Here is a 26041-nt window from a genome sequence, read left to right on the forward strand (position 1 = left end):
GGTGAGCATTTGCCAACTGAAATTCTTCGGCTGTGCAAACCCACAGTTTCATCAGCTGTCCAGGTGGCTGGTCTCAGACGATCCCGCAGGTGGAGAGGTCCCGTGGTTACACGTTGTCTGCGGTTGTGAGGCCGGTTGCAAAAATTCTCTAAAACGACGTAGGAGGCGGTTTATGGTAGAGAAATTAACATTAAATTATCTGGCAACAGCTCTGGTGGACATTCCTGCAGTCAGCATGCCAATTGCACGCTCCCTCAACTTGAGACATCTGTGGCATTGTGTTGTGTGACAAAACTGCACATTTTAGAGTGGCCTTTTATTGTCCCCAGCACAAGGTGCACCTGTGTAATGATCACGCTGTTTAATCAGCATCTTGATATGCCACCTGTCAGGTTGAAGGATTATCTTGGCAAAGGAGAAATGCTCACTAACATGGATGTCAACAAAAGTTATGCACAACATTTGAGAGAAATACGATTTCTGTGCGTATGGTGTTTACATGTTGCGTTTATATTTTAGTTCAGTATATATTTTCTGAAGGGCAGCTTTAGTGTAGCTTAACTTCTTCCAGTGTGAAGTAATAGGTATCTCTCTCTCTCTCTCTCTCTCTCTCTCTCTCTCTCTCTCTCTCTCTCTCTCTCCCCCTCTCTCCCCCTCTCTCTCCCCCTCCCTCCCTCCCTCCCTCCCTCCCTCCCTCTAGGTGATAAATGTGGTGATGAGAGTAGTGGTGTAGAAGGGTTACAGGTAGTTAGAGTTAAGGTCAGAGGTCAGGGGAAGGTCTTACATGATGAATATGGAGGTGGCGATGAGCGCGGTGGTGAAGAATCCTCTCTGACAGTCTGCGTTCTTCCTCTGTCTCTGGTGCATCTCCCCTCCACAGTTCTCACAGCAGCGGCACACACAGAAACACATTCCTACGATGGGGGTCAGCACCAGGAACACACAGGCCAGACTCACCAACACCAGGAAGCCTGCCTCGTAGTAGATCGTCTGCAGAAGGACAGACACCACATCGGTAGAGAGATACAGTGCTGTGAAAAAGTATTTGCCCCCTTTCTAATTTTCTCTACTTTTGCATATTTGTGATACTGAATGTTATCAGATCTTCAACCAAAACCTAATATTAGATAAAGGGAACATGAGTGAACAAATAACACAACAATTACATACTTATTTCATAAACAAGGTTATGCAACACCCAATTCCCCTGTGTGAAAAAGTAATTGCCCCCTTACACTCAATAACTGGTTGTGCCACCTTAAGCTGCAATGACTCCAACCAAATGCTTCCTGTAGTTGTTGATCAGTCTCTCACGGCGCTGTGGAGGAATTTTGGCCCACTCTTCCATGCAGAACTGCTTTAACTAAGTGACGTGTGGGTTTTCAAGCATAAACTGCTCGTTTCAAGTCCTGCCACAACATCTCAATTGGGATTAGGTCTGGACTTTGACTAGGCCATTCCAAAACTTCCAATTTGTTGCTTTTTAGCCATTTTCATGTAGACTTGATTGTGTGTTTTGGATCATTGTCTTGCTGCATGACCCAGCTGTGCTTCAGCGTCAGCTCACAGACGGATGGTCTGACATTCTCCTGTAGAATTCTCTGATACAGAGCAGAATTCATGGTTCCTTCTATTAAGGCAAGTCGTCCAGGTCCTGAGGCAGCAAAGCATCCCCAAACCATCACACCACCACCACCATGCTTGACCTTTGGTATGATGTTCTTACTGTGGAAGGCAGAGTTTGGTTTTCGCCAGGCATTACTGGAACCATGTCGTCCAAAAAGTTATACTTTTGAATCATCTGTCCATAGAACGTTCTTCCAAGAGTCTTGATGATCATCCAGGTGCTTTTTGGCAAACTTGAGTATAACTACCAGTCTGTTAGAGAGATAACTACCTGTCTGTTAGAGAGATAACTACCTGTCTGTTAGAGAGATAACTACCGGTCTGTTAGAGAGATAACTACCTGTCTGTTAGAGAGATAACTGCCTGTCTGTTAGAGAGATAACTACCTGTCTGTTAGAGAGATAACTACCTGTCTGTTAGAGATATAACTACCTGTCTGTTAGAGAGATAACTACCTGTATGTTAGAGATATAACTACCTATCTGTTAGAGATATAACTACCTGTCTGTTAGAGAGATAACCACCTGTCTGTTAGAGAGATAACTACCTGTCTGTTAGAGAGATAACCACCTGTCTGTTAGAGAGATAACTACCTGTCTGTTAGAGAGATAACTACCTGTATGTTAACGAGATAACTACCTGTCTGTTAAAGAGATAACTACCTGTCTGTTAGAGAGATAACTACCTGTCTGTTAGAGATATAACTACCTGTCTGTTTGAGAGATAACTACCTGTCTGTTAAAGAGATAACTACCTGTCTGTTAGAGAGATAACTACCTGTCTGTTAGAGAGATAACTACCTGTCTGTTAGAGAGATAACTACCTGTCTGTTAGAGCGATAACTAGCTGTCTGTTAGAGAGATAACTAGCTGTCTGTTAGAGAGATAACTAGCTGTCTGTTAGAGAGATAACTAGCTGTCTGTTAGAGAGATAACTAGCTGTCTGTTAGAGAGATAACTAGCTGTCTGTTAGAGAGATAACTACCTGTCTGTTAGAGATATAACTACCTGTCTGTTAGAGAGATAACTACCTGTCTGTTAGAGAGATAACTACCTGTCTGTTAGAGAGATAACCACCTGTCTGTTAGAGCGATAACTAGCTGTCTGTTAAAGAGATAACTAGCTGTCTGTTAGAGAGATAACTACCTGTCTGTTAGAAATATAACTACCTGTCTGTTAGAGAGATAACTAGCTGTCTGTTAGAGAGATAACTAGCTGTCTGTTAGAGAGATAACTAGCTGTCTGTTAGAGAGATAACTGCCTGTCTGTTAGAGAGATAACTACCTGTCTGTTAGAGAGATAACCACCTGTCTGTTAGAGCGATAACTAGCTGTCTGTTAAAGAGATAACTAGCTGTCGGTTAGAGAGATAACTAGCTGTCTGTTAGAGAGATAACTACCTGTCTGTTAGAGATATAACTACCTGTCTGTTAGAGAGATAACTACCTGTCTGTTAGAGAGATAACTACCTGTCTGTTAGAGATATAACTACCTGTCTGTTAGAGAGATAACTACCTGTCTGTTAGAGAGATAACTACCTGTCTGTTAGAGAGATAACTACCTGTCTGTTAGAGAGATAACTACCTGTCTGTTAGAAATATAACTACCTGTCTGTTAGAGATATAACTACCTGTCTGTTAGAGAGATAACTACCTGTCTGTTAGAGAGATAACTACCTGTATGTTAAAGAGATAACTACCTGTCTGTTAAAGAGATAACTACCTGTCTGTTAGAGAGATAACTACCTGTCTGTTAGAGAGATAACTACCTGTATGTTAGAGAGATAACTACCTGTCTGTTAAAGAGATAACTACCTGTCTGTTAGAGAGATAACTACCTGTCTGTTAGAGAGATAACTACCTGTCTGTTAGAGATATAACTACCTGTCTGTTAGAGAGATAACTACCTGTCTGTTAGAGAGATAACTACCTGTCTGTTAGAGATATAACTACCTGTCTGTTAGAGATATAACTACCTGTCTGTTAGAGATATAACTACCTGTCTGTTAAAGAGATAACTACCTGTCTGTTAGAGAGATAACTACCTGTCTGTTAGAGAGATAACTACCTGTCTGTTAGAGAGATAACTAGCTGTCTGTTAGAGAGATAACTAGCTGTCTGTTAGAGAGATAACTAGCTGTCTGTTAGAGAGATAACTAGCTGTCTGTTAGAGAGATAACTACCTGTCTGTTAGAGAGATAACTAGCTGTCTGTTAGAGAGATAATTAGCTGTCTGTTAGAGAGATAACTAGCTGTCTGTTAGAGAGATAACTAGCTGTCTGTCTTGCTGGCCTGTCTGTCTGTCTGTATGTCTGTGTTGCTGGCCTGTGTCTGTCTGTCTGTCTGTCTGTCTGTCTGTTGTCTGTCTGTCTGTGTGGCTGGCCTGGTTGGCTGATTGGCTGGCTGGTCCATCTATCTGTCTGTCTGGCCTTTGTCCGTCTGTCTGTCTGTCTGTCCTAGGAGGAGAGTTGTAGTGGGTGTATGTGTATGGTGACTTTACCTGTAGCATTAAGACAACGTTCTCTGGCTGCAACAGCAGAAAACACAGAGTTAGTATTACAGTGTGTTAGTGAGTTATACATTATTATATACACACTCTGAAACACGCACACACATACGCAGCAGCCTACCTTGTGATAGTCCTCCAGTTTTATCCCTCCCATGTTCTGTTGGATAACTTTTATGATGAGATCTGAGAACAAAACACAACCTCATTAGCCAATCACAGAGCACAACGCTCGTTAGCCAATTACACAACACATCCTTGTTAGCCAATCACATAACACATGCTTGTTAGCCAATCACACAACACAATAGTCATTAGCCAATTATATACAACAGTCGTTAGCCAATCAAATACAATGCTCATTAGCCAATCACACACACAACACACACTTGTTAATAATAATAATACATGGGATTTAAAGCGCCTTTCAAAAAACCCAAGGACGCTGTACACAGCAAAGAGTAAAAACTAAAACAAGAAAAAGACAATCAAATAATGAACTCTACTTGGCTTAGGCTAGGACTGAGTAAGCTAGGCTAGGGCTGAGTAAGCTAGGCTAGGACTGAGTAAGCTTGGCTAGGACTGAGTAAGCTAGGCTAGGGCTGAGTAAGCTAGGCTAGGACTGAGTAAGCTAGGCTAGGACTGAGTAAGTTAGGCTAGGGCTGAGTAAATTAGGCTAGTGCTGAGTAAGCTAGGCTAGGGCTGAGTAAGCTAGGCTAGGGCTGAGTAAGCTAGGCTAGGACTGAGTAAGCTAGGCTAGGGCTGAGTAAGCTAGGCTAGGGCTGAGTAAGCTAGGCTAGGACTGAGTAAGCTAGGCTAGGGCTGAGTAAGCTAGGCTAGGGCTGAGTAAGCTAGGCTAGGGCTGAGTAAGCTAGGCTAGGACTGAGTAAGCTAGGCTAGTGCTGAGTAAGCTAGGCTAGTGCTGAGTAAGCTAGGCTAGGGCTGAGTAAGCTAGGCTAGTGCTGAGTAAGCTAGGCTAGGGCTGAGTATGCTAGGCTAGGGCTGAGTAAGCTAGGCTAGGGCTGAGTAAGCTAGGCTAGTGCTGAGTAAGCTAGGCTAGGGCTGAGTAAGCTAGGCTAGGGCTGAGTAAGCTAGGCTAGGACTGAGTAAGCTAGGCTAGGACTGAGTAAGCTAGGCTAGGGCTGAGTAAGCTAGGCTAGGGCTGAGTAAGCTAGGCTAGGGCTGAGTAAGCTAGGCTAGGGCTGAGTAAGCTAGGCTAGTGCTGAGTAAGCTAGGCTAGGGCTGAGTAAGCTAGGCTAGGGCTGAGTAAGCTAGGCTAGGGCTGAGTAAGCTAGGCTAGGGCTGAGTAAGCTAGGCTAGGACTGAGTAAGCTAGGCTAGGGCTGAGTAAATTAGGCTAGTGCTGAGTAAGCTAGGCTAGTGCTGAGTAAGCTAGGCTAGGGCTGAGTAAGCTAAGCTAGGACTGAGTAAACTAGATTAGGGATGAGTAAGCTAGGCTAGGGCTGAGTAAGCTAGGCTAGTGCTGAGTAAGCTAGGCTAGGGCTGAGTAAGCTAGGCTAGGGCTGAGTAAGCTAGGCTAGTGCTGAGTAAGCTAGGCTAGGGATGAGTAAGCTAGGCTAGGGTTGAGTAAGTTAGGCTAGGACTGAGTAAGCTAGGCTAGGACTGAGTAAGCTAGGCTAGGGATGAGTAAGCTAGGCTAGGGATGAGTAAGCTAGGCTAGGACTGAGTAAGCTAGGCTAGGACTGAATAAGCTAGGCTAGGACTGAGTAAGCTAGGCTAGGACTGAGTAAGCTAGGCTAGTGCTGAGTAAGCTAGGCTAGGACTGAGTAAGCTAGGCTAGGGCTGAGTAAGCTAGGCTAGGGCTGAGTAAGCTAGGCTAGGGCTGAGTAAGTTAGGCTAGGGCTGAGTAAGCTAGGCTAGGGCTGAGTAAGCTAGGCTAGGGATGAGTAAGCTAGGCTAGGGATGAGTAAGCTAGGCTAGTGCTGAATAAGCTAGGCTAGGGCTGAGTAAGCTAGGCTAGGGCTGAGTAAGCTAGGCTAGTGCTGAATAAGCTAGGCTAGGGCTGAGTAAGCTAGGCTAGGGCCGAGTAAGCTAGGCTAGGACTGAGTAAGGTCGAGCTAAGCCAGTGTTTTCCCAAACTCGGTCCTCGGGACCCCAAGGGGTGCACGTTTTGGTTTTTGCCATAACACTACACAGCTGATTCAGATTATCAAAGCTTGATGATGAGTTGATTATTTGAATCAGCTGTGTAGTGCTACGGCAAAAACCAAAACATGCACCCAGGGGGGCCCCCTGAGCTAAGCTGTGTGGGGGGGGTCTGAGAGGTATGAGGGAGCAAGGCCATGGAGGGCCTTGTAGGTGAGGAGCAGGATCTTGTAAATTAGGTAATGCATCATTTTACTGGTAACCAGTGAAGGTGGTGCAGAGTGCATTTGACTGGGATCAATCAATCAATCAATCAATTTTATTTTATATAGCCCTTCTTACATCAGCTAATATCTCGAAGTGCTGTACAGAAACCCAGCCTAAAACCCCAAACAGCTAGTAATGCAGGTGTAGAAGCACGGTCCAGTGAAGGTGGTGCAGAGTGAATTTGACTGGGATCCAGTGAAGGTGGTGCAGAGTGAATTTGACAGGGAGCCAGTAAAGGTTGTGCAGGGTGAATTTGACTAGGAGCCAGTGAAGGTGTTGCAGAGTGAATTTGACTGGGATCCAGTGAAGGTGGTGCAGAGTGAATTTGACTGGGATCCAGTGAAGGTGGTGCAGAGTGAATTTGACTGGGATCCAGTGAAGGTGTTGCAGAGTGAATTTGACTGGGATCCAGTGAAGGTGGTGCAGAGTGAATTTGACTAGGAGCCAGTGAAGGTGTTGCAGAGTGAATTTGACTGGGATCCAGTGAAGGTGTTGCAGAGTGAATTTGACTGGGATCCAGTGAAGGTGGTGCAGAGTGAATTTGACTGGGATCCAGTGAAGGTGGTGCAGAGTGGAGGTGATGTGTTCCCAGGGTTTGGTGTGGGGTGGGGACCCTGGCAGCAGAGTGGAGGTGATGTGTTCCCAGGGTTTGGTGTGTGGTGAGGACCCTGGCAGCAGAGTGGAGGTGATGTGTTCCCAGGGTTTGGTGTGTGGTGGGGACCCTGGCAGCAGAGTGGAGGTGATGTGTTCCCAGGGTTTGGTGTGGGGCGGGGACCCTGGCAGCAGAGTGGAGGTGATGTGTTCCCAGGGTTTGGTGTGGGGCGGGGACCCTGGCAGCAGAGTGGAGGTGATGTGTTCCCAGGGTTTGGTGTGTGGCGGGGACCCTGGCAGCAGAGTGGAGGTGATGTGTTCCCAGGGTTTGGTGTGTGGTGGGGGACCCTGGCAGCAGAGTGGAGGTGATGTGTTCCCAGGGTTTGGTGTGTGGTGGGGACCCTGGCAGCAGAGTGGAGGTGATGTGTTCCCAGGGTTTGGTGTGTGGTGGGGACCCTGGCAGCAGAGTGGAGGTGATGTGTTCCCAGGGTTTGGTGTGTGGTGGGGACCCTGGCAGCAGAGTGGAGGTGATGTGTTCCCAGGGTTTGGTGTGTGGTGGGGACCCTGGCAGCAGAGTGGAGGTGATGTGTTCCCAGGGTTTGGTGTGTGGTGGGGACCCTGGCAGCAGAGTGGAGGTGATGTGTTCCCAGGGTTTGGTGTGTGGTGGGGACCCTGGCAGCAGAGTGGAGGTGATGTGTTCCCAGGGTTTGGTGTGTGGTGGGGACCCTGGCAGCAGAGTGGAGGTGATGTGTTCCCAGGGTTTGGTGTGGGGTGGGGACCCTGGCAGCAGAGTGGAGGTGATGTGTTCCCAGGGTTTGGTGTGTGGTGGGGACCCTGGCAGCAGAGTGGAGGTGATGTGTTCCCAGGGTTTGGTGTGTGGTGGGGTCCCTGGCAGCAGAGTGGAGGTGATGTGTTCCCAGGGTTTGGTGTGTGGTGGGGACCCTGGCAGCAGAGTGGAGGTGATGTGTTCCCAGGGTTTGGTGTGTGGTGGGGACCCTGGCAGCAGAGTGGAGGTGATGTGTTCCCAGGGTTTGGTGTGTGGTGGGGACCCTGGCAGCAGAGTGGAGGTGATGTGTTCCCAGGGTTTGGTGTGTGGTGGGGACCCTGGCAGCAGAATGGAGGTGATGTGTTCCCAGGGTTTGGTGTGTGGTGAGGACCCTGGCAGCAGAGTGGAGGTGATGTGTTCCCAGGGTTTGGTGTGTGGTGAGGACCCTGGCAGCAGAGTGGAGGTGATGTGTTCCCAGGGTTTGGTGTGTGGTGATGACCCTGGCAGCAGAGTGGAGGTGATGTGTTCCCAGGGTTTGGTGTGTGGTGAGGACCCTGGCAGCAGAGTGGAGGTGATGTGTTCCCAGGGTTTGGTGTGTGGTGGGGACCCTGGCAGCAGAGTGGAGGTGATGTGTTCCCAGGGTTTGGTGTGTGGTGGGGACCCTGGCAGCAGAGTGGAGGTGATGTGTTCCCAGGGTTTGGTGTGGGGTGGGGACCCTGGCAGCAGAGTGGAGGTGATGTGTTCCCAGGGTTTGGTGTGTGGTGGGGACCCTGGCAGCAGAGTGGAGGTGATGTGTTCTCAGGGTTTGGTGTGTGGTGGGGACCCTGGCAGCAGAGTGGAGGTGATGTGTTCCCAGGGTTTGGTGTGTGGTGAGGACCCTGGCAGCAGAGTGGAGGTGATGTGTTCCCAGGATTTGGTGTGTGGTGGGGACCCTGGCAGCAGAGTGGAGGTGATGTGTTCCCAGGGTTTGGTGTGTGGTGGGGACCCTGGCAGCAGAGTGGAGGTGATGTGTTCCCAGGGTTTGGTGTGTGGTGGGGACCCTGGCAGCAGAGTGGAGGTGATGTGTTCCCAGGGTTTGGTGTGTGGTGGGGACCCTGGCAGCAGAGTGGAGGTGATGTGTTCCCAGGGTTTGGTGTGTGGTGGGGACCCTGGCAGCAGAGTGGAGGTGATGTGTTCTCAGGGTTTGGTGTGTGGTGGGGACCCTGGCAGCAGAGTGGAGGTGATCTGTTCCCAGGGTTTGGTGTGTGGTGGGGACCCTGGCAGCAGAGTGGAGGTGATGTGTTCCCAGGGTTTGGTGTGGGGTGGGGACCCTGGTAGCAGAGTGGAGGTGATGTGTTCCCAGGGTTTGGTGTGTGGTGGGGACCCTGGCAGCAGAGTGGAGGTGATGTGTTCCCAGGGTTTGGTGTGTGGTGGGGACCCTGGCAGCAGAGTGGAGGTGATGTGTTCCCAGGGTTTGGTGTGTGGTGGGGTCCCTGGCAGCAGAGTGGAGGTGATGTGTTCCCAGGGTTTGGTGTGTGGTGGGGACCCTGGCAGCAGAGTGGAGGTGATGTGTTCCCAGGGTTTGGTGTGTGGTGGGGACCCTGGCAGCAGAGTGGAGGTGATGTGTTCCCAGGGTTTGGTGTGTGGTGGGGACCCTGGCAGCAGAGTGGAGGTGATGTGTTCCCAGGGTTTGGTGTGTGGTGGGGACCCTGGCAGCAGAGTGGAGGTGATGTGTTCCCAGGGTTTGGTGTGTGGTGGGGACCCTGGCAGCAGAGTGGAGGTGATGTGTTCCCAGGGTTTGGTGTGTGGTGAGGACCCTGGCAGCAGAGTGGAGGTGATGTGTTCCCAGGGTTTGGTGTGTGGTGAGGACCCTGGCAGCAGAGTGGAGGTGATGTGTTCCCAGGGTTTGGTGTGTGGTGATGACCCTGGCAGCAGAGTGGAGGTGATGTGTTCCCAGGGTTTGGTGTGTGGTGAGGACCCTGGCAGCAGAGTGGAGGTGATGTGTTCCCAGGGTTTGGTGTGTGGTGGGGACCCTGGCAGCAGAGTGGAGGTGATGTGTTCCCAGGGTTTGGTGTGTGGTGGGGACCCTGGCAGCAGAGTGGAGGTGATGTGTTCCCAGGGTTTGGTGTGGGGTGGGGACCCTGGCAGCAGAGTGGAGGTGATGTGTTCCCAGGGTTTGGTGTGTGGTGAGGACCCTGGCAGCAGAGTGGAGTTGATGTGTTCCCAGGGTTTGGTGTGTGGTGGGGACCCTGGCAGCAGAGTGGAGGTGATGTGTTCCCAGGGTTTGGTGTGTGGTGGGGACCCTGGCAGCAGAGTGGAGGTGATGTGTTCCCAGGGTTTGGTGTGTGGTGGGGACCCTGGCAGCAGAGTGGAGGTGATGTGTTCCCAGGGTTTGGTGTGTGGTGGGGACCCTGGCAGCAGAGTGGAGGTGATGTGTTCCCAGGGTTTGGTGTGTGGTGGGGACCCTGGCAGCAGAGTGGAGGTGATGTGTTCTCAGGGTTTGGTGTGTGGTGGGGACCCTGGCAGCAGAGTGGAGGTGATGTGTTCCCAGGGTTTGGTGTGTGGTGAGGACCCTGGCAGCAGAGTGGAGGTGATGTGTTCCCAGGATTTGGTGTGTGGTGGGGACCCTGGCAGCAGAGTGGAGGTGATGTGTTCCCAGGGTTTGGTGTGTGGTGGGGACCCTGGCAGCAGAGTGGAGGTGATGTGTTCCCAGGGTTTGGTGTGTGGTGGGGACCCTGGCAGTCCCTCTTTGTCCCTCTTTGTGGCATCTGAGCACACGACTGTGTGGACCTGCCTTGTTGATAGTGCTGTTAAGAAGGTAGAGCAGCGCTTTATTATGGACAGACTTTTCCCCATCTTAGCTACTGTTGTATCAATATGTTTTGACCATGACAGTTTACAATCTAGGGTTACTCCAAGCAGTTAAGTCACCTCAACTTGCTCAATTTATTTATTACAAGATTTAGTTGAGGTTTAGGGTTTAGTGAATGATTTGTCCCAAATACAATGCTTTTAGTTTTTGAAATATTTAGGACTAACTTATTCCTTGCAACCCATTCTGAAACTAACTGCAGGTCTTTCTTAAGTGTTGCAGTCATTTCAGTTGCTGTAGTAGCTGACGTGTATAGTGGTGAGTCATCCGCATACATAGACACACTGGCTTTACTCAAAGCCAGTTGCATGTCATTAGAAAATATTGAAAAAATTAAGGGGCCTAGACAGCTGCCCTGGGGAATTCCTGATTCTACCTGGATTATGTTGGAAAGGCTTCCATTAAAGAACACTCTTTGTGTTCTGTTAGAAAGGGAACTCTTTATCCACATTATAGCAGGGGGTGTAAAGCCATAACACATAGGTTTTTCCAGCAGCAGACTATGATCGATAATCAAAAAAGCAACACTGAAGTCTAACAAAACAGGCCCCACAATCTTTGTATTATCAATTTCTCTCAGCCAATCATCAGTCATTCGTGTAAGTGCTGTGCTTGTTGAATGTCCTTCCCTATAAGCGTGCTGAAAGTCAGTTGTCAATTTGTCTACTGTAAAATAGCATTGTATCTGGTCAAACACCCTTTTTTCAAAAGTTTACTAAGGGTTGGTAACAGGCTGATTGGTCGGCTATTTGAGCCAGTAAAGGGGGCTTTACTATTCTTGGGTAGCGGAATGACTTTTGCTTCCCTCCAGGCCTGAGGGCACACACTTTCTAGTAGGTTTAGATTGAAGATATGGCAAATAGGAGTGGCAATATCGTCCACTATTATCCTCAGTAATTTTCCATCCAAGTTGTCAGACCCAGGTGGCTTGTCATTGTTGATAGACAACAACAATGTTTTCACCTCTTCCACACACACTTTACTGAATTCAAAATTACAATTCTTGTCTTTCATAATTTGGTCAGATATACTTGGATGTGTAGTGTCAGCGTTTGTTGCTGGCATATCATGCCTAAATTTGCTAATCTTGCAAATGAAAAAATCATTAAAGTAGTTGCCAATATCAGTTGGTTTTGTGATGAATGAGCCATCTGATTCAATGAATGTTGGAGCTGAGTTTGCCTTTTTTCCCAGAATGTCATTGAAGGTGCTCCAAAGCTTTTTACTATCATTCTTTTTGTCATTTATCTTTGTTTCATAGTGTAGTTTCTTCTTCTTTTTATTCAGTTTAGTCACATGATTTCTCAATTTGCAGTATTGTTTGCCAATCGGTTGTGCAGCCAGACTTATTTGCCATTCCTTTTGCCTCATCCCTCTCAACCATACCATTTTTCAATTCCTCATTAATCCACGGGGATTTAACAGTTTTTACAGTCATTTTCTTAAATGGGTGCATGCTTATTAGTAACTGGAATAAGCTATTTCATAAATGTGTCAAGTGCAGCGTCTGTTTGCTCCTCATTACACACCATGGACCAACACATATTCTTTACATCAACAACATAGGAATCACTACAAAACGTATCGTGTGACCTCTTATGCACTATATTAGGCGATGTGTTCCTAGGGTTTGGTGCGCGTTAGGCAGTGGAGGTCGGAATGTATTGGAGCCTATCTAGTGCTGTTAAGACACCCTGAACAGGACTCCATTGCAGTAGTCCAGACGTGATGTAACAAAGTCATGTATGAGGGTCTCTGCTACCAGGTCCGTGAGAGAGTCAGGAGATGTTTTACGGAGGTGGTCATCCGAGGTCAGAAAACCAGGTGTGTGATTGGCTAAAGAAAAGTGGGTTACGGAGGTGGAAGAAGGAAGATTTGGTCACGAATTTGATGCGGGGCTGGAAGGAGAGGGATGGGGTCCAGGACGACGGTTTCTGACCTCGGATGATGGAACAGCTGTCGATAGACATCACGAGGTCACCCACTTTCTTCAGCCGATCACACACACAACACACAGTCATTAGCCAATCACACACAACACACAGTCATTAGCCAATCACACACAACACACAGTCATTAGCCATTCACAGAACCCAACGCTCGTAAGCCAGTCCCAGTCATGCACTGGCAGGTTTACCGGTGCTAAAGGTGCTCGTTTCCATGGAAAAGAGTAAAGGACCCATGAGCACCATGTGAAGTTCATAGGAGCATGTCGAATAGGGTGTCAAATAAAGCTACGAGACAATTTTTATTTATTTATTAAGGCATATATACATTTTTCATCCTAAAAATTAGGAATGAGCAAAGGCTTTGATTTCTGGTCAAACAGATCAAAAAGGGGTCTTAGAAACATCTACCAGAAAAAGCCTTAAAAGGTATTAGAAATACATCAAAAGACAATAATGTTGACGTAAAGACCCCTGCTAACTAATATCAACACATATTTCGTTTTTGGAGATTATTTTTTTGCCTTCTGTAAATGTAAGAAATATTGCCTTGTGCCTTGAAATTCCATTACCAAAAACCCACATATCTTTAAGATATTTTCTAATTTCTCTCCCTCATGAGGAGGGAGGATAATGAACGTTCACAGAAGTAACAAGTAAAGGTAGACCTACCAATTAGCTATAGTGTTTTTACTTATATCCATTTTTTAAATGAATTATTAAGCAAATGTATTACTAAATCGGTAACGGAATTTCAGAAAAATCGGTAACGGAATTCCTGCAATTGAATTGGCTACAAGGGGAAATCATAGTCTAATTCAGTACAGTAGAGTATAGTTCAGTTCAGTAAAGTAGAGTATAATTCAGTACAGTAAAGAAAAGTAGAGTATAGTTCAGTACAGTAAAGAAAAGTAGAGTATAATTCAGTACAGTAAAGAAAAGTAGAGTATAGTTCAGTACAGTAAAGAAAAGTAGAGTATAATTCAGTACAGTAAAGAAAAGTAGAGTATAGTTCAGTACAGTAAAGAAAAGTAGAGTATAATTCAGTACAGTAAAGAAAAGTAGAGTATAGTTCAGTACAGTAAAGAAAAGTAGAGTATAGTTCAGTACAGTAAAGAAAAGTAGAGTATAATTCAGTACAGTAAAGAAAAGTAGAGTATAAATCAGTACAGTAAAGAAAAGTAGAGTATAATTCAGTACAGTAAAGAAAAGTAGAGTTCAGTACAGGTCTGTAGTCTAGAGTAGAGTTCAGTACACAGTTGAGCACACTAGAGTTGAGCACACTAGAGTTGAGCACACTAGAGTTGAGCACACTAGAGTTGAGCACACTAGAGTTGAGCTGCACTGAACTACTCTACTGTGCTGTACTTTGATGTCCAAACTTGTGAAACATAGACGTCTATGATTTGTTCACATTTGGTCCAGTCCGGATCAACCAAATGTGGTCTTGTTTGGGGGCGGAGCTCATGACAATAATAGCCAGTGGTTAGAATAATACCCAAATATGCAAAGGAGGATATTATATATTTCCACCTTTGATGTAGGTATTCAGGATACATCACCATGCGCCCCTGTGGTACAGATCAGGGGCACATGGTGAAATTCCGTTACCGCAATTCCGTTCAGGGATGTAAATCCACTTCATTTACTGTAGTTCAATAACCAAGATAGATTTTTTTTTTTTTTTACACGCTTCAGCACTCGGCGGTCCCGTTCTGTGAGCTTGTGTGGCCTACCACTTCGCAGCTGAGCCGTTGTTGCTCCTAGACGTTTCCACTTCACAATAACAGCACTTACAGTTGACCAGGGCAGCTCTAGCAGGGCAGACATTTGACGAACTGACTTGTTGGAATGGTGGCATCCTATGACGGTGCCACGTTGAAAGTCACTGAGCTCTTCAGTAAGGCCATTATACTGCCAGTGTTTGTCTATGGAGATTGCATGGCTGTGTGCTCGATTTTATGTTGCCAGGATGTCTTTATATACAGTGGGGCAAAAAAGTATTTAGTCAGCCACCAATTGTGCAAGTTCTCCCACTTAAAAAGATGAGAGAGGCCTGTAAATTTAATCATAGGTACACGTCAACTATGACAGACAAAATTAGAAAAAAAAATCCAGAAAATCACATTGTAGGATTTTTTATGAATTTATTTGCAAATTATGGTGGAAAATAAGTATTTGGTCAATAACAAAAGTTTCTCAATACTTTGTTATATACCCTTTGTTGGCAATGACACAGGTCAAATGTTTTCTGTATGTCTTCACAAGGTTTTCATACACTGTTGCTGGTATTTTGGCCCATTCCTCCATGCAGATCTCCTCTAGAGCAGTGATGTTTTGGGGCTGTCGCTGGGCAACACAGACTTTCAACTCCCTCCAAAGATTTTCTATGGGGTTGAGATCTGGAGACTGGCTAGGCCACTCCAGGACCTTGAAATGCTTCTTACGAAGCCACTCCTTCGTTACCCGGGCGGTTTGTTTGGGATCATTGTCATGCTGAAAGACCCAGCCACGTTTCATCTTCAATGCCCTTGCTGATGGAAGGAGGTTTTCACTCAAAATCTCACGATACATGGCCCCATTCATTCTTTCCTTTACACAAATCAGTCGTCCTGGTCCCTTTGCAGAAAAACAGCCCCAAAGCATGATGTTTCCACCCCCACGCTTCACAGTAGGTATGGTGTTCTTTGGATGCAACTCAGCATTCTTTGTCCTCCAAACACGACGAGTTGAGTTTTTACCAAAAAGTTCTATTTTGGTTTCATATGACATTCTCCCAATCCTCTTCTGGATCATCCAAATGCACTCTAGCAAACTTCAGACGGGCCTGGACATGTACTGGCTTAAGCAGGGGGACACGTCTGGCACTGCATGATTTGAGTCCCTGGCGGCGTAGTGTGTTACTGATGGTAGGCTTTGTTACTTTGGTCCCAGCTCTCTGCAGGTCATTCACTAGGTCCCCCCCGTGTGGTTCTGGGATTTTTGCTCACCGTTCTTGTGATCATTTTGACCCCACGGGGTGAGATCTTGCGTGGAGCCCCAGATCGAGGGAGATTATCAGTGGTCTTGTATGTCTTCCATTTCCTAATATTTGCTCCCACAGTTGATTTCTTCAAACCAAGCTGCTTACCTATTGCAGATTCAGTCTTCCCAGCCTGGTGCAGGTCTACAATTTTGTTTCTGGTGTCCTTTGACAGCTCTTTGGTCTTGGCCATAGTGGAGTTTGGAGTGTGACTGTTTGAGGTTGTGGACAGGTGTCTTTTATACTGATAACAAGTTCAAACAGGTGCCATTAATACAGGTAACAAGTGGAGGACAGAAGAGCCTCTTAAAGAAGAAGTTACAGGTCTATGAGAGCCAGAAATCTTGCTTGTTTGTAGGTGACCAAATACTTATTTTCCACCATAATTTGCAAATAAATTCATTAAAAATCCTACAATGTGATTTTCTGGAATTTGTTTTCTCAATTTGTCTGTCATAGTTGACGTGTACCTATGATGAAAATTACAGGCCTCTCTCATCTTTTTAAGTGGGAGAACTTGCACAATTGGTGGCTGACTAAATACTTTTTTTCCCCACTGTAGATCAGCTGCAGTAATACCTGATCTGTTACTCAGCAGGTACACACACACACAGTGAGAAAGACACAGAGACACTTCTTTAAATATGAGGGGACAGGTAAAGTGCGTTGCTGTTCTAGAACTGTCTGGCCAGTAAAAAGCTGTTCTAGAACTGTATGGTCAGTAAAAAGCTGTGTTCTAGAACTGTCTGGTCAGTAAAAAGCTGTGTTCTAGAACTGTCTGGTCAGTAAAAAGTTGTGTTCTAGAACTGTCTGGTCAGAAAAAGCTGTGTTCTAGAACTGTCTTGTCAGTAAAAAGTTGTGTTCTAGAACTGTCTGGTCAGTAAAAAGTTGTGTTCTAGAACTGTCTTGTCAGTAAAAAGCTGTGTTCTAGAACTGTCTTGTCAGTAAAAAGCTGTGTTGTAGAACTGTCTGGTCAGTAAAAAGCAGTGTTGTAGAACTGTCTGGTCAGTAAAAAGCTGTGTTCTAGAACTGTCTGGTCAGTAAAATGCTGTGTTGTAGAACTGTCTGGTCAGTAAAAAGCTGTGTTCTAGAACTGTCTGGTCAGTAAAAAGCTGTGTTGTAGAACTGTCTGGTCAGTAAAAAGCTGTGTTCTAGAACTGTCTTGTCAGTAAAAAGCTGTGTTCTAGAACTGTCTGGTCAGTAAAAAAGTTGTGTTCTAGAACTGTCTGGTCAGTAAAAAGCTGTGTTCTAGAACTGTCTGGTCAGTAAAAAGCTGTGTTCTAGAACTGTCTGGTCAGTAAAAAGTTGTGTTCTAGAACTGTCTTGTCAGTAAAAAGCTGTGTTCTAGAACTGTCTTGTCAGTAAAAAGCTCTGTTCTAGGACTGTCTGGTCAGTAAAAAGCTGTGTTGTAGAACTGTCTGGTCAGTAAAAAGCTGTGTTCTAGAACTGTCTGGTCAGTAAAAAGCTGTGTTGTAGAACTGTCTGGTCAGTAAAAAGCTGTGTTGTAGAACTGTCTGGTCAGTAAAAAGCTGTGTTCTAGAACTGTCTGGTCAGTAAAAAGCTGTGTTGTAGAACTGTCTGGTCAGTAAAAAGCTGTGTTCTAGAACTGTCTGGTCAGTAAAAAGCTGTGTTGTAGAACTGTCTGGTCAGTAAAAAGCTGTGTTGTAGAACTGTCTGGTCAGTAAAAAGCTGTGTTGTAGAACTGTCTGGTCAGTAAAAAGCTGTGTTGTCCGGCTGAGAATCCAGTCTGCAGTTCCCAGACCCTCCTGGCCACTGTCTAACGGCTAACGGCTAACAGCTAGCAGTATTACAATTCACTGTTAAACCTGTATATTAGCATACTAGCATATCTTATCTAGCTACCTGACCAATCCGGGTCTTATCTGAGTCAGCTAGCAGTGCATCTTAGCATCGAGGTATTGAGGACTAAAACTGCTGAAGACATTCTACTGCCCTGTTCCACCCAGAACGTTCTACTGCCCTGTTCCACCCAGAACGTTCTACTGCCCTGTTCCACCCAGAACGTTCTACTGCCCTGTTCCACCCAGAACACTATACTGCCCTGTTCCACCCAGAACGTTCTACTGCCCTGTTCCACCCAAAACATTCTACTGCCCTGTTCCACCCAGAACATTATACTGCCCTGTTCCACCCAGAACACTATACTGCCCTGTTCCACCCAGAACACTATACTGCCCTGTTCCACCCAGAACACTATACTGCCCTGTTCCACCCAGAACACTATACTGCCCTGTTCCACCCAGAACACTATACTGCCCTGTTCCACCCAGAACGTTCTACTGCCCTGTTCCACCCAGAACACTATACTGCCCTGTTCCACCCAGAACACTCTACTGCCCTGTTCCACCCAAAACACTCTACTGCCCTGTTCCACCCAGAACACTATACTGCCCTGTTCCACCCAGAACACTATACTGCCCTGTTCCACCCAGAACACTATACTGCCCTGTTCCCCCCAGAACACTATACTGCCCTGTTCCACCCAGAACACTCTACTGCCCTGTTCCACCCAGAACACTCTACTGCCCTGTTCCACCCAGAACACTCTACTGCCCTGTTCCACCCAGAACATGATGCTGCCCTGTTCCACCCAGAACACTATACTGCCCTGTTCCACCCAGAACACTCTACTGCCCTGTTCCACCCAGAACACTCTACTGCCCTGTTCCACCCAGAACACTATACTGCCCTGTTCCACCCAGAGCGTTCTACTGCCCTGTTCCACCCAGAACACTCTACTGCCCTGTTCCACCCAGAACACTCTACTGCCCTGTTCCACCCAGAACACTATACTGCCCTGTTCCACCCAGAACACTATACTGCCCTGTTCCACCCAGAACAATATACTGCCCTGTTCCACCCAGAACACTCTACTGCCCTTTACACCCAGAACGTTCTACTGCCCTGTTCCACCCAGAACGTTCTACTGCCCTGTTCCACCCAGAACACTATACTGCCCTGTTCCACCCAGAACGTTCTACTGCCCTGTTCCACCCAGAACACTCTAATGCCCTGTTCCACCCAGAACGTTCTACTGCCCTGTTCCACCCAGAACATTCTACTGCCCTGTTCCACCCAGAACATGGTGCTGCCCTGTTCCACCCAGAACATTCTACTTCCCTGTTCCACCCAGAACATTCTACTTCCCTGTTCCATCCAGAACATTCTACTGCCCTGTTCCACCCAGAACATGGTGCTGCCCTGTTCCACCCAGAACACTCTAATGCCCTGTTCCACCCAGAACGTTCTACTGCCCTGTTCCACCCAGAACATTCTACTGCCCTGTTCCACCCAGAACATGGTGCTGCCCTGTTCCACCCAGAACACTCTAATGCCCTGTTCCACCCAGAACGTTCTACTGCCCTGTTCCACCCAGAACATTCTACTGCCCTGTTCCACCCAGAACACTCTACTGCCCTGTTCCACCCAGAACACTATACTGCCCTGTTCCACCCAGAACGTTCTACTGCCCTGTTCCACCCAGAACACTCTACTGCCCTGTTCCACCCAGAACACTCTACTGCCCTGTTCCACCCAGAACACTATACTGCCCTGTTCCACCCAGAACACTATACTGCCCTGTTCCACCCAGAACAATATACTGCCCTGTTCCACCCAGAACACTCTACTGCCCTTTACACCCAGAACGTTCTACTGCCCTGTTCCACCCAGAACGTTCTACTGCCCTGTTCCACCCAGAACACTATACTGCCCTGTTCCACCCAGAACGTTCTACTGCCCTGTTCCACCCAGAACACTCTAATGCCCTGTTCCACCCAGAACGTTCTACTGCCCTGTTCCACCCAGAACATTCTACTGCCCTGTTCCACCCAGAACATGGTGCTGCCCTGTTCCACCCAGAACATGGTGCTGCCCTGTTCCACCCAGAACATTCTACTGCCCTGTTCCACCCAGAACATTCTACTGCCCTGTTCCACCCAGAACATTCTACTGCCCTGTTCCACCCAGAACACTCTACTGCCCTGTTCCACCCAGCTGGAGACTCTTATCTCCCTCACTAACTTTAAGCATCAGTTGTCAGAGCAGCTTACCGATCACTGCACCTGTACACAGCCCATCTGAAATTAGCCCACCCAACTACCTCATCCCCATATTGTTATTTATTTTGCTAATTTGCACCCCAGTATCTCTATTTGCACATCTTCTTCTGCACATCTATCACTCCAGTGTTGATACTAAATTGTAACTATTTTGCACTATGGCCTATTTATTGCCTTACCTCCATAACTTACTACATTTGCACACACTGTATATATATTTTCTGTTGTATTTTTGACTGTATGTTTTGTTTTACCCCATATGTAACTCTGTGTTGTTGTTTTTATCGAACTGCTTTGCTTTATCTTGGCCAGGTCGCAGTTGTAAATGAGAACTTGTTCTTAACTGGTTTACCTGGTTAAAAAAAGAACATGATGCTGCCCTGTTCCACACAGAACATGGTGCTGCCCTGTTCCACCCAGAACGTTCTACTGCCCTGTTCCACCCAGAACATTCTACTGCCCTGTTCCACCCAGAACATTCTACTGCCCTGTTCCACACAGAACATGGTGCTGCCCTGTTCCACCCAGAACATTCTACTGCCCTGTTCCACACAGAACATGGTGCTGCCCTGTTCCACCCAGAACATTCTACTGCCCTGTTCCACACAGAACATGGTGCTGCCCTGTTCCACCCAGAACATTATACTGCCCTGTTCCACAAATAACATTTTACTTCCTTGTAACACCCAGAACATTCTACTGCCCTGTTCCACCCAGAACATGGTGCTGCCCTGTTCCACCCAGAACATTCTACTGCCCTGTTCCACCCAGAACATGGTGCTGCCCTGTTCCACCCAGAACGTGATGTTGCCCTGTTCCACCCAGAACATGATGCTGACCTGTTCCACCCAGAACATTCTACTGCCCTGTTCCACCCAGAACATGGTGCTGCCCTGTTCCACCCAGAACGTGATGTTGCCCTGTTCCACCCAGAACATGATGCTGACCTGTTCCACCCAGAACATGATGCTGACCTGTTCCACCCAGAACATTCTACTTCCCTGTTCCACCCAGAACATTCTACTGCCCTGCTCCACCCAGAACATTCTACTGCCCTGCTCCACCCAGAACATTCTACTGCCTTGTCCCACCCAGAACATGATGCTGGTAACTGACTGCAGTATCATCTAACTTGTCCTAGTTAGGCTATCCCATAGAAATGTAATCAATAGAAAGGGCTTGGAACATCTAACCCTGGCAATTTGACTAGACTTATGGATACACTCGCAATGGCTGCCAGTCCACCTATTATGTCACTATGGACTTCTATGGGTTAACTGTGTCATTATCATCTATCTAACCGGTGCTGGTTAGCAGAGTAGCATCGCAGCTATCTGGTGTTGAGGTGCTGCTTAGCATTAGCTACCCAGGGTAGTAGTATCTATCTAACTGGTGCTGTTTAGCATTAGCTACCCAGGGTAGTAGTATCAATCTAACTGGTGCTGCTTAGCATTAGCTACCCAGGGTAGTATTATCTATCTAACTGGTGCTGGTTAGCAGAGTAGCATCTCAGCCATCTGGTGTTGAGGTGCTGGTTAGCATTAGCTACCCAGGGTAGTAGTATCTATCTAACTGGTGCTGGTTAGCAGAGTAGCGTCTCAGCCATCTGGTGTTGAGGTGCTGCTTAGCATTAGCTACCCAGGGTAGTAGTATCTATCTAACTGGTGCTGGTTAGCAGAGTAGCATCTCAGCCATCTGGTGTTGAGGTGCTGCTTAGCATTAGCTACCCAGGGTAGTATTATCTATCTAACTGGTGCTGCTTAGCATTAGCTACCCAGGGTAGTAGTATCTATCTAACTGGTGCTGGTTAGCAGAGTAGCATCGCAGCCATCTGGTGTTGAGGTGCTGCTTAGCATTAGCTACCCAGGGTAGTATTATCTATCTAACTGGTGCTGCTTAGCATTAGCTACCCAGGGTAGTATTATCTATCTAACTGGTGCTGGTTAGCATAGTAGCATCTCAGCCATCTGGTGTTGAGGTGCTGCTTAGCATTAGCTACCCAGGGTAGTAATATCTATCTAACTGGTGCTGGTTAGCATTAGCTACCCAGGGTAGTATTATCTATCTAACTGGTGCTGGTTAGCAGAGTAGCGTCTCAGCCATCTGGTGTTGAGGTGCTGCTTAGCATTAGCTCACCAGGGTAGTAGTATCTATCTAACTGGTGCTGGTTAGCATTAGCTACCCAGGATAGTATTATCTATCTAACTGGTGCTGCTTAGCATTAGCTACCCAGGGTAGTATTATCTATCTAACTGGTGCTGCTTAGCATTAGCTACCCAGGGTAGTAGTATCTATCTAACCGGTGCTGGTTAGCATTAGCTACCCAGGGTAGTATTATCTATCTAACTGGTGCTGTTTAGCATTAGCTACCCAGGGTAGTATTATCTATCTAACTGGTGCTGCTTAGCATTAGCTACCCAGGGTAGTATTATCTATCTAACTGGTGCTGGTTAGCAGAGTAGCATCGCAGCCATCTGGTGTTGAGGTGCTGCTTAGCATTAGCTACCCAGGGTAGTATTATCTATCAAACTGGTGCTGCTTAGCATTAGCTACCCAGGGTAGTAGTATCTATCTAACTGGTGCTGGTTAGCAGAGTAGCGTCTCAGCCATCTGGTGTTGAGGTGCTGTTTAGCATTAGCTACCCAGGGTAGTAGTATCTATCTAACTGGTGCTGGTTAGCAGAGTAGCGTCTCAGCCATCTGGTGTTGAGGTGTTGCTTAGCATTAGCTACCCAGGGTAGCATTAGCTACTAGTATTATCTATCTAACTGGTGCTGGTTAGCAGAGTAGCATTTCAGCCATCTGGTGTTGAGGTGCTGGTTAGCATTAGCTACCCAGGGTAGTATTATCTATCTAACTGGTGCTGGTTAGCAGAGTAGCGTCGCAGCCATCTGGTGTTGAGGTGCTGCTTAGCATTAGCTATCCAGGGTAGTATTATCTATCTAACTGGTGCTGGTTAGCAGAGTAGCATTTCAGCCATCTGGTGTTGAGGTGCTGGTTAGCATTAGCTACCCAGGGTAGTATTATCTATCTAACTGGTGCTGCTTAGCATTAGCTACCCAGGGTAGTATTATCTATCTAACTGGTGCTGCTTAGCATTAGCTACCCAGGGTAGTATTATCTATCTAACTGGTGCTAGCTTAGTTTATCCAGCAGCTTAGCACGATGACCCAGCCTCTCCCTGCCTCTCACTACTCTCTCACTACCCAGAGAAAGTACAATGGGACACTACCTTTTAACTACCACTACCCTCTCACTACCCTCTCACCACCTCCTCACTACCGTCTCCCTACCCTCTCACCACCCTCTCACTACCCTCTCACTACCCTCTCATTACCTCCTCACTACCCTCTCACTACCTCCTCACTACCCTCTCACCACCTCCTCACTACCCTCTCACCACCCTCTCATTACCTCACTACCCTCTCACTACCTCCTCACTACCCTCTCACTACCCTCTCACTACCTCACTACCCTCTCACTACCTCCTCACTACCCTCTCACTACCCTCTCACTACCTCACTACCCCCTCACTACCCTCTCACCACCCTCTCACCACCCTCTCACTACCTCCTCACTACCTCCTCACTACCTCCTCACTACCCTCACACTACCCCCTCACTACCCTCTCACCACCCTCTCACCACCCTCTCACTACCCTCTCATTACCTCCTCACTACCATCTCACTACCCTCTCACTACCTCCTAACTACCCTCTCACTACCTCCTCACTACCCTCTCACTACCCTCTCACTACCCTCTCAATACCCTCTCAATACCCTCTCACTACCTCCTCACTACCCTCTCAATACCCTCTCACCACCGTCTCACCACCCTCTCACTACCTCCTCACTACCCTCTCACTACCCTCTCACTACCCTCTCACTACCCTCTCACTACCTCCTCACTACCTCCTCACTACCCTCTCACTACCCTCTCACTACCCTCTCACCACCCTCTCACTACCTCCTCACTACCCTCTCACCACCCTCTCACTACCTCCTCACTACCCTCTCACCACCCTCTCACTACCCTCTCACTACCCTCTCATTACCTCCTCACTACCTCCTCATTACCTCCTCACTACCCTCTCACCACCCTCTCACTACCTCCTCACTACCCTCTCACTACCCTCTCACTACCCTCTCACCACCCTCTCACTACCTCCTCACTACCCTCTCACTACCCTCTCACTACCTCCTCACTACCCTCTCACCACCCTCTCACTACCTCCTCATTACCCTCTCACAACCTCTCACTACCTCCTCACTACCCTCTCACCACCCCACTCACTACCCTCTCACTACCCTCTCACTACCCTCCTACTACCCTCTCACCACCCACTCACTACCCTCACACTACCCTCTCACTACCCTCTCACCATCCTCTCACCACCCTCTCACTACCTCCTCACTACCCTCTCACCACCCTCTCACCACCCTCTCACTACCCTCTCACTACCCTCACTACCCTCTCACCACCCTCTAATCACCTCCTCACCACCCTCTCACCACCCTCTCACTACCCTCTCACTACCCTCTCACCACCTCCTCACTACCCTCTCACCACCCTCTCACTACCCTCCTACTACCCTCTCACTACCCTCTCACTACCTCCTCACTACCCTCTCACCACCCTCTCACCACCCTCTCACCACCCTCTCACTACCTCTCACTACCTCTCACAACCCTCTCACTACCCTCTCACTACCCTCTCACCACTCTCTCACTACCCTCTCACCACCCTCTCACTACCTCCTCACTACCCTCTCACTACCTCTTCATTACCTCCTCACTACCCTCTCACTACCTCCTCATTACCTCCTCACTACCCTCTCACTACCTCCTCACTACCCTCTCACCACCGTCTCACCACCCTCTCACTACCTCCTCACTACCCTCTCACCACCCTCTCACTACCCTCTCACTACCCTCTCATTACCTCCTCACTACCCTCTCACTACCTCCTCACTACCTCCTCACTACCCTCTCACTACCCTCTCACTACCCTCTCACCACCCTCTCACTACCTCCTCACTACCCTCTCACTACCCTCTCACTACCTCCTCATTACCCTCTCACTACCTCTCACCACCTCCTCACCACCCTCTCACTACCCTCTCACTACCCTCACTACCCTCTCACCACCCTCTCACCACCTCCTCACCACCCTCTCACTACCCTCCTACTACCCTCTCACTACCCTCTCACTACCTCCTCACCACCCTCTCACTACCCTCTCACCACCCTCTCACTACCCTCACACTACCCTCTCCCCACCCTCTCACTACCTCTCACTACCTCTCACTACCCTATCACTACCCTCTCACCACTCTCTCACTACCCTCTCAACACCCTCTCACTACCTCCTCATTACCTCCTCACTACCCTCTCACTACCTCCTCACTACCCTCTCACCACCCTCTCACCACCCTCTCACTACCTCCTCACCATCCTCTCATTACCTCCTCACTACCCTCTCACTACCCTCTCACTACCTCCTCATTACCTTCTCACTACCTCCTCACTACCCTCTCACTACCTCCTCACTACCCTCTCACCACCCTCTCACTACCCTCTCACTACCTCCTCACTACCCTCTCACCACCCTCTCACCACCCTCTCACTACCCTCTCACTACCCTCACTACCCTCTCACCACCCTCTCACCACCTCCTCACTACCCTCTCACCACCCTCTCACTACCTCCTCACTACCCTCTCTCTACCCTCTCACTACCCTCTCACTACCCTCTCACTACCTCCTCACCACCCTCACACCACCCTCTCACTACCCTCTCACTACCCTCTCACTACCCTCTCACCACCCTCTCACCACCTCTCACTACCTCTCACTACCCTCTCACTACCCTCTCACTACCCTCTCACCACTCTCTCACTACCCTCTCACCACCCTCTCACTACCTCCTCACTACCCTCTCACTACCTCTTCATTACCTCCTCACTACCCTCTCACTACCTCCTCATTACCTCCTCACTACCCTCTCACTACCCTCTCACCACCGTCTCACCACCCTCTCACTACCTCCTCACTACCCTCTCACCACCCTCTCACTACCCCTCACTACCCTCTCATTACCTCCTCACTACCCTCTCACTACCTCCTCACTACCTCCTCACTACCGTCTCACTACCCTCTCACCACCCTCTCACTACCCTCTCATTACCTCCTCACTACCCTCTCACTACCTCCTCACTACCCTCTCACTACCCTCTCACTACCCTCTCACTACCCTCTCACTACCTCCTCACTACCCTCTCACTA

General features: G+C 47.9%; 1 protein-coding gene across 2 annotated transcripts in view; it reads right to left on the bottom strand.

Annotated features, from left to right (window-relative positions):
• The window catches only part of prom1b (prominin 1 b), a 124310-nt gene that overhangs the window by 89647 nt on the left and 8622 nt on the right, over positions 1 to 26041 (bottom strand). For both annotated transcript variants that reach the window (XM_045216402.1, XM_045216401.1), the window contains exons 2-4: positions 4254 to 4315; positions 4124 to 4150; positions 785 to 990 (exon numbers count right to left, since the gene is read on the bottom strand). In XM_045216402.1, coding sequence (XP_045072337.1) covers positions 785 to 990; positions 4124 to 4150; positions 4254 to 4315 — 295 coding nt within the window. The remainder of the gene's footprint in view (positions 1 to 784; positions 991 to 4123; positions 4151 to 4253; positions 4316 to 26041) is intronic.

The sequence above is a fragment of the Coregonus clupeaformis genome, unplaced genomic scaffold (genome assembly GCF_020615455.1).
Source record: "Coregonus clupeaformis isolate EN_2021a unplaced genomic scaffold, ASM2061545v1 scaf0703, whole genome shotgun sequence".
In the NCBI taxonomy this organism is placed as follows: Eukaryota; Metazoa; Chordata; class Actinopteri; order Salmoniformes; family Salmonidae; genus Coregonus; species Coregonus clupeaformis.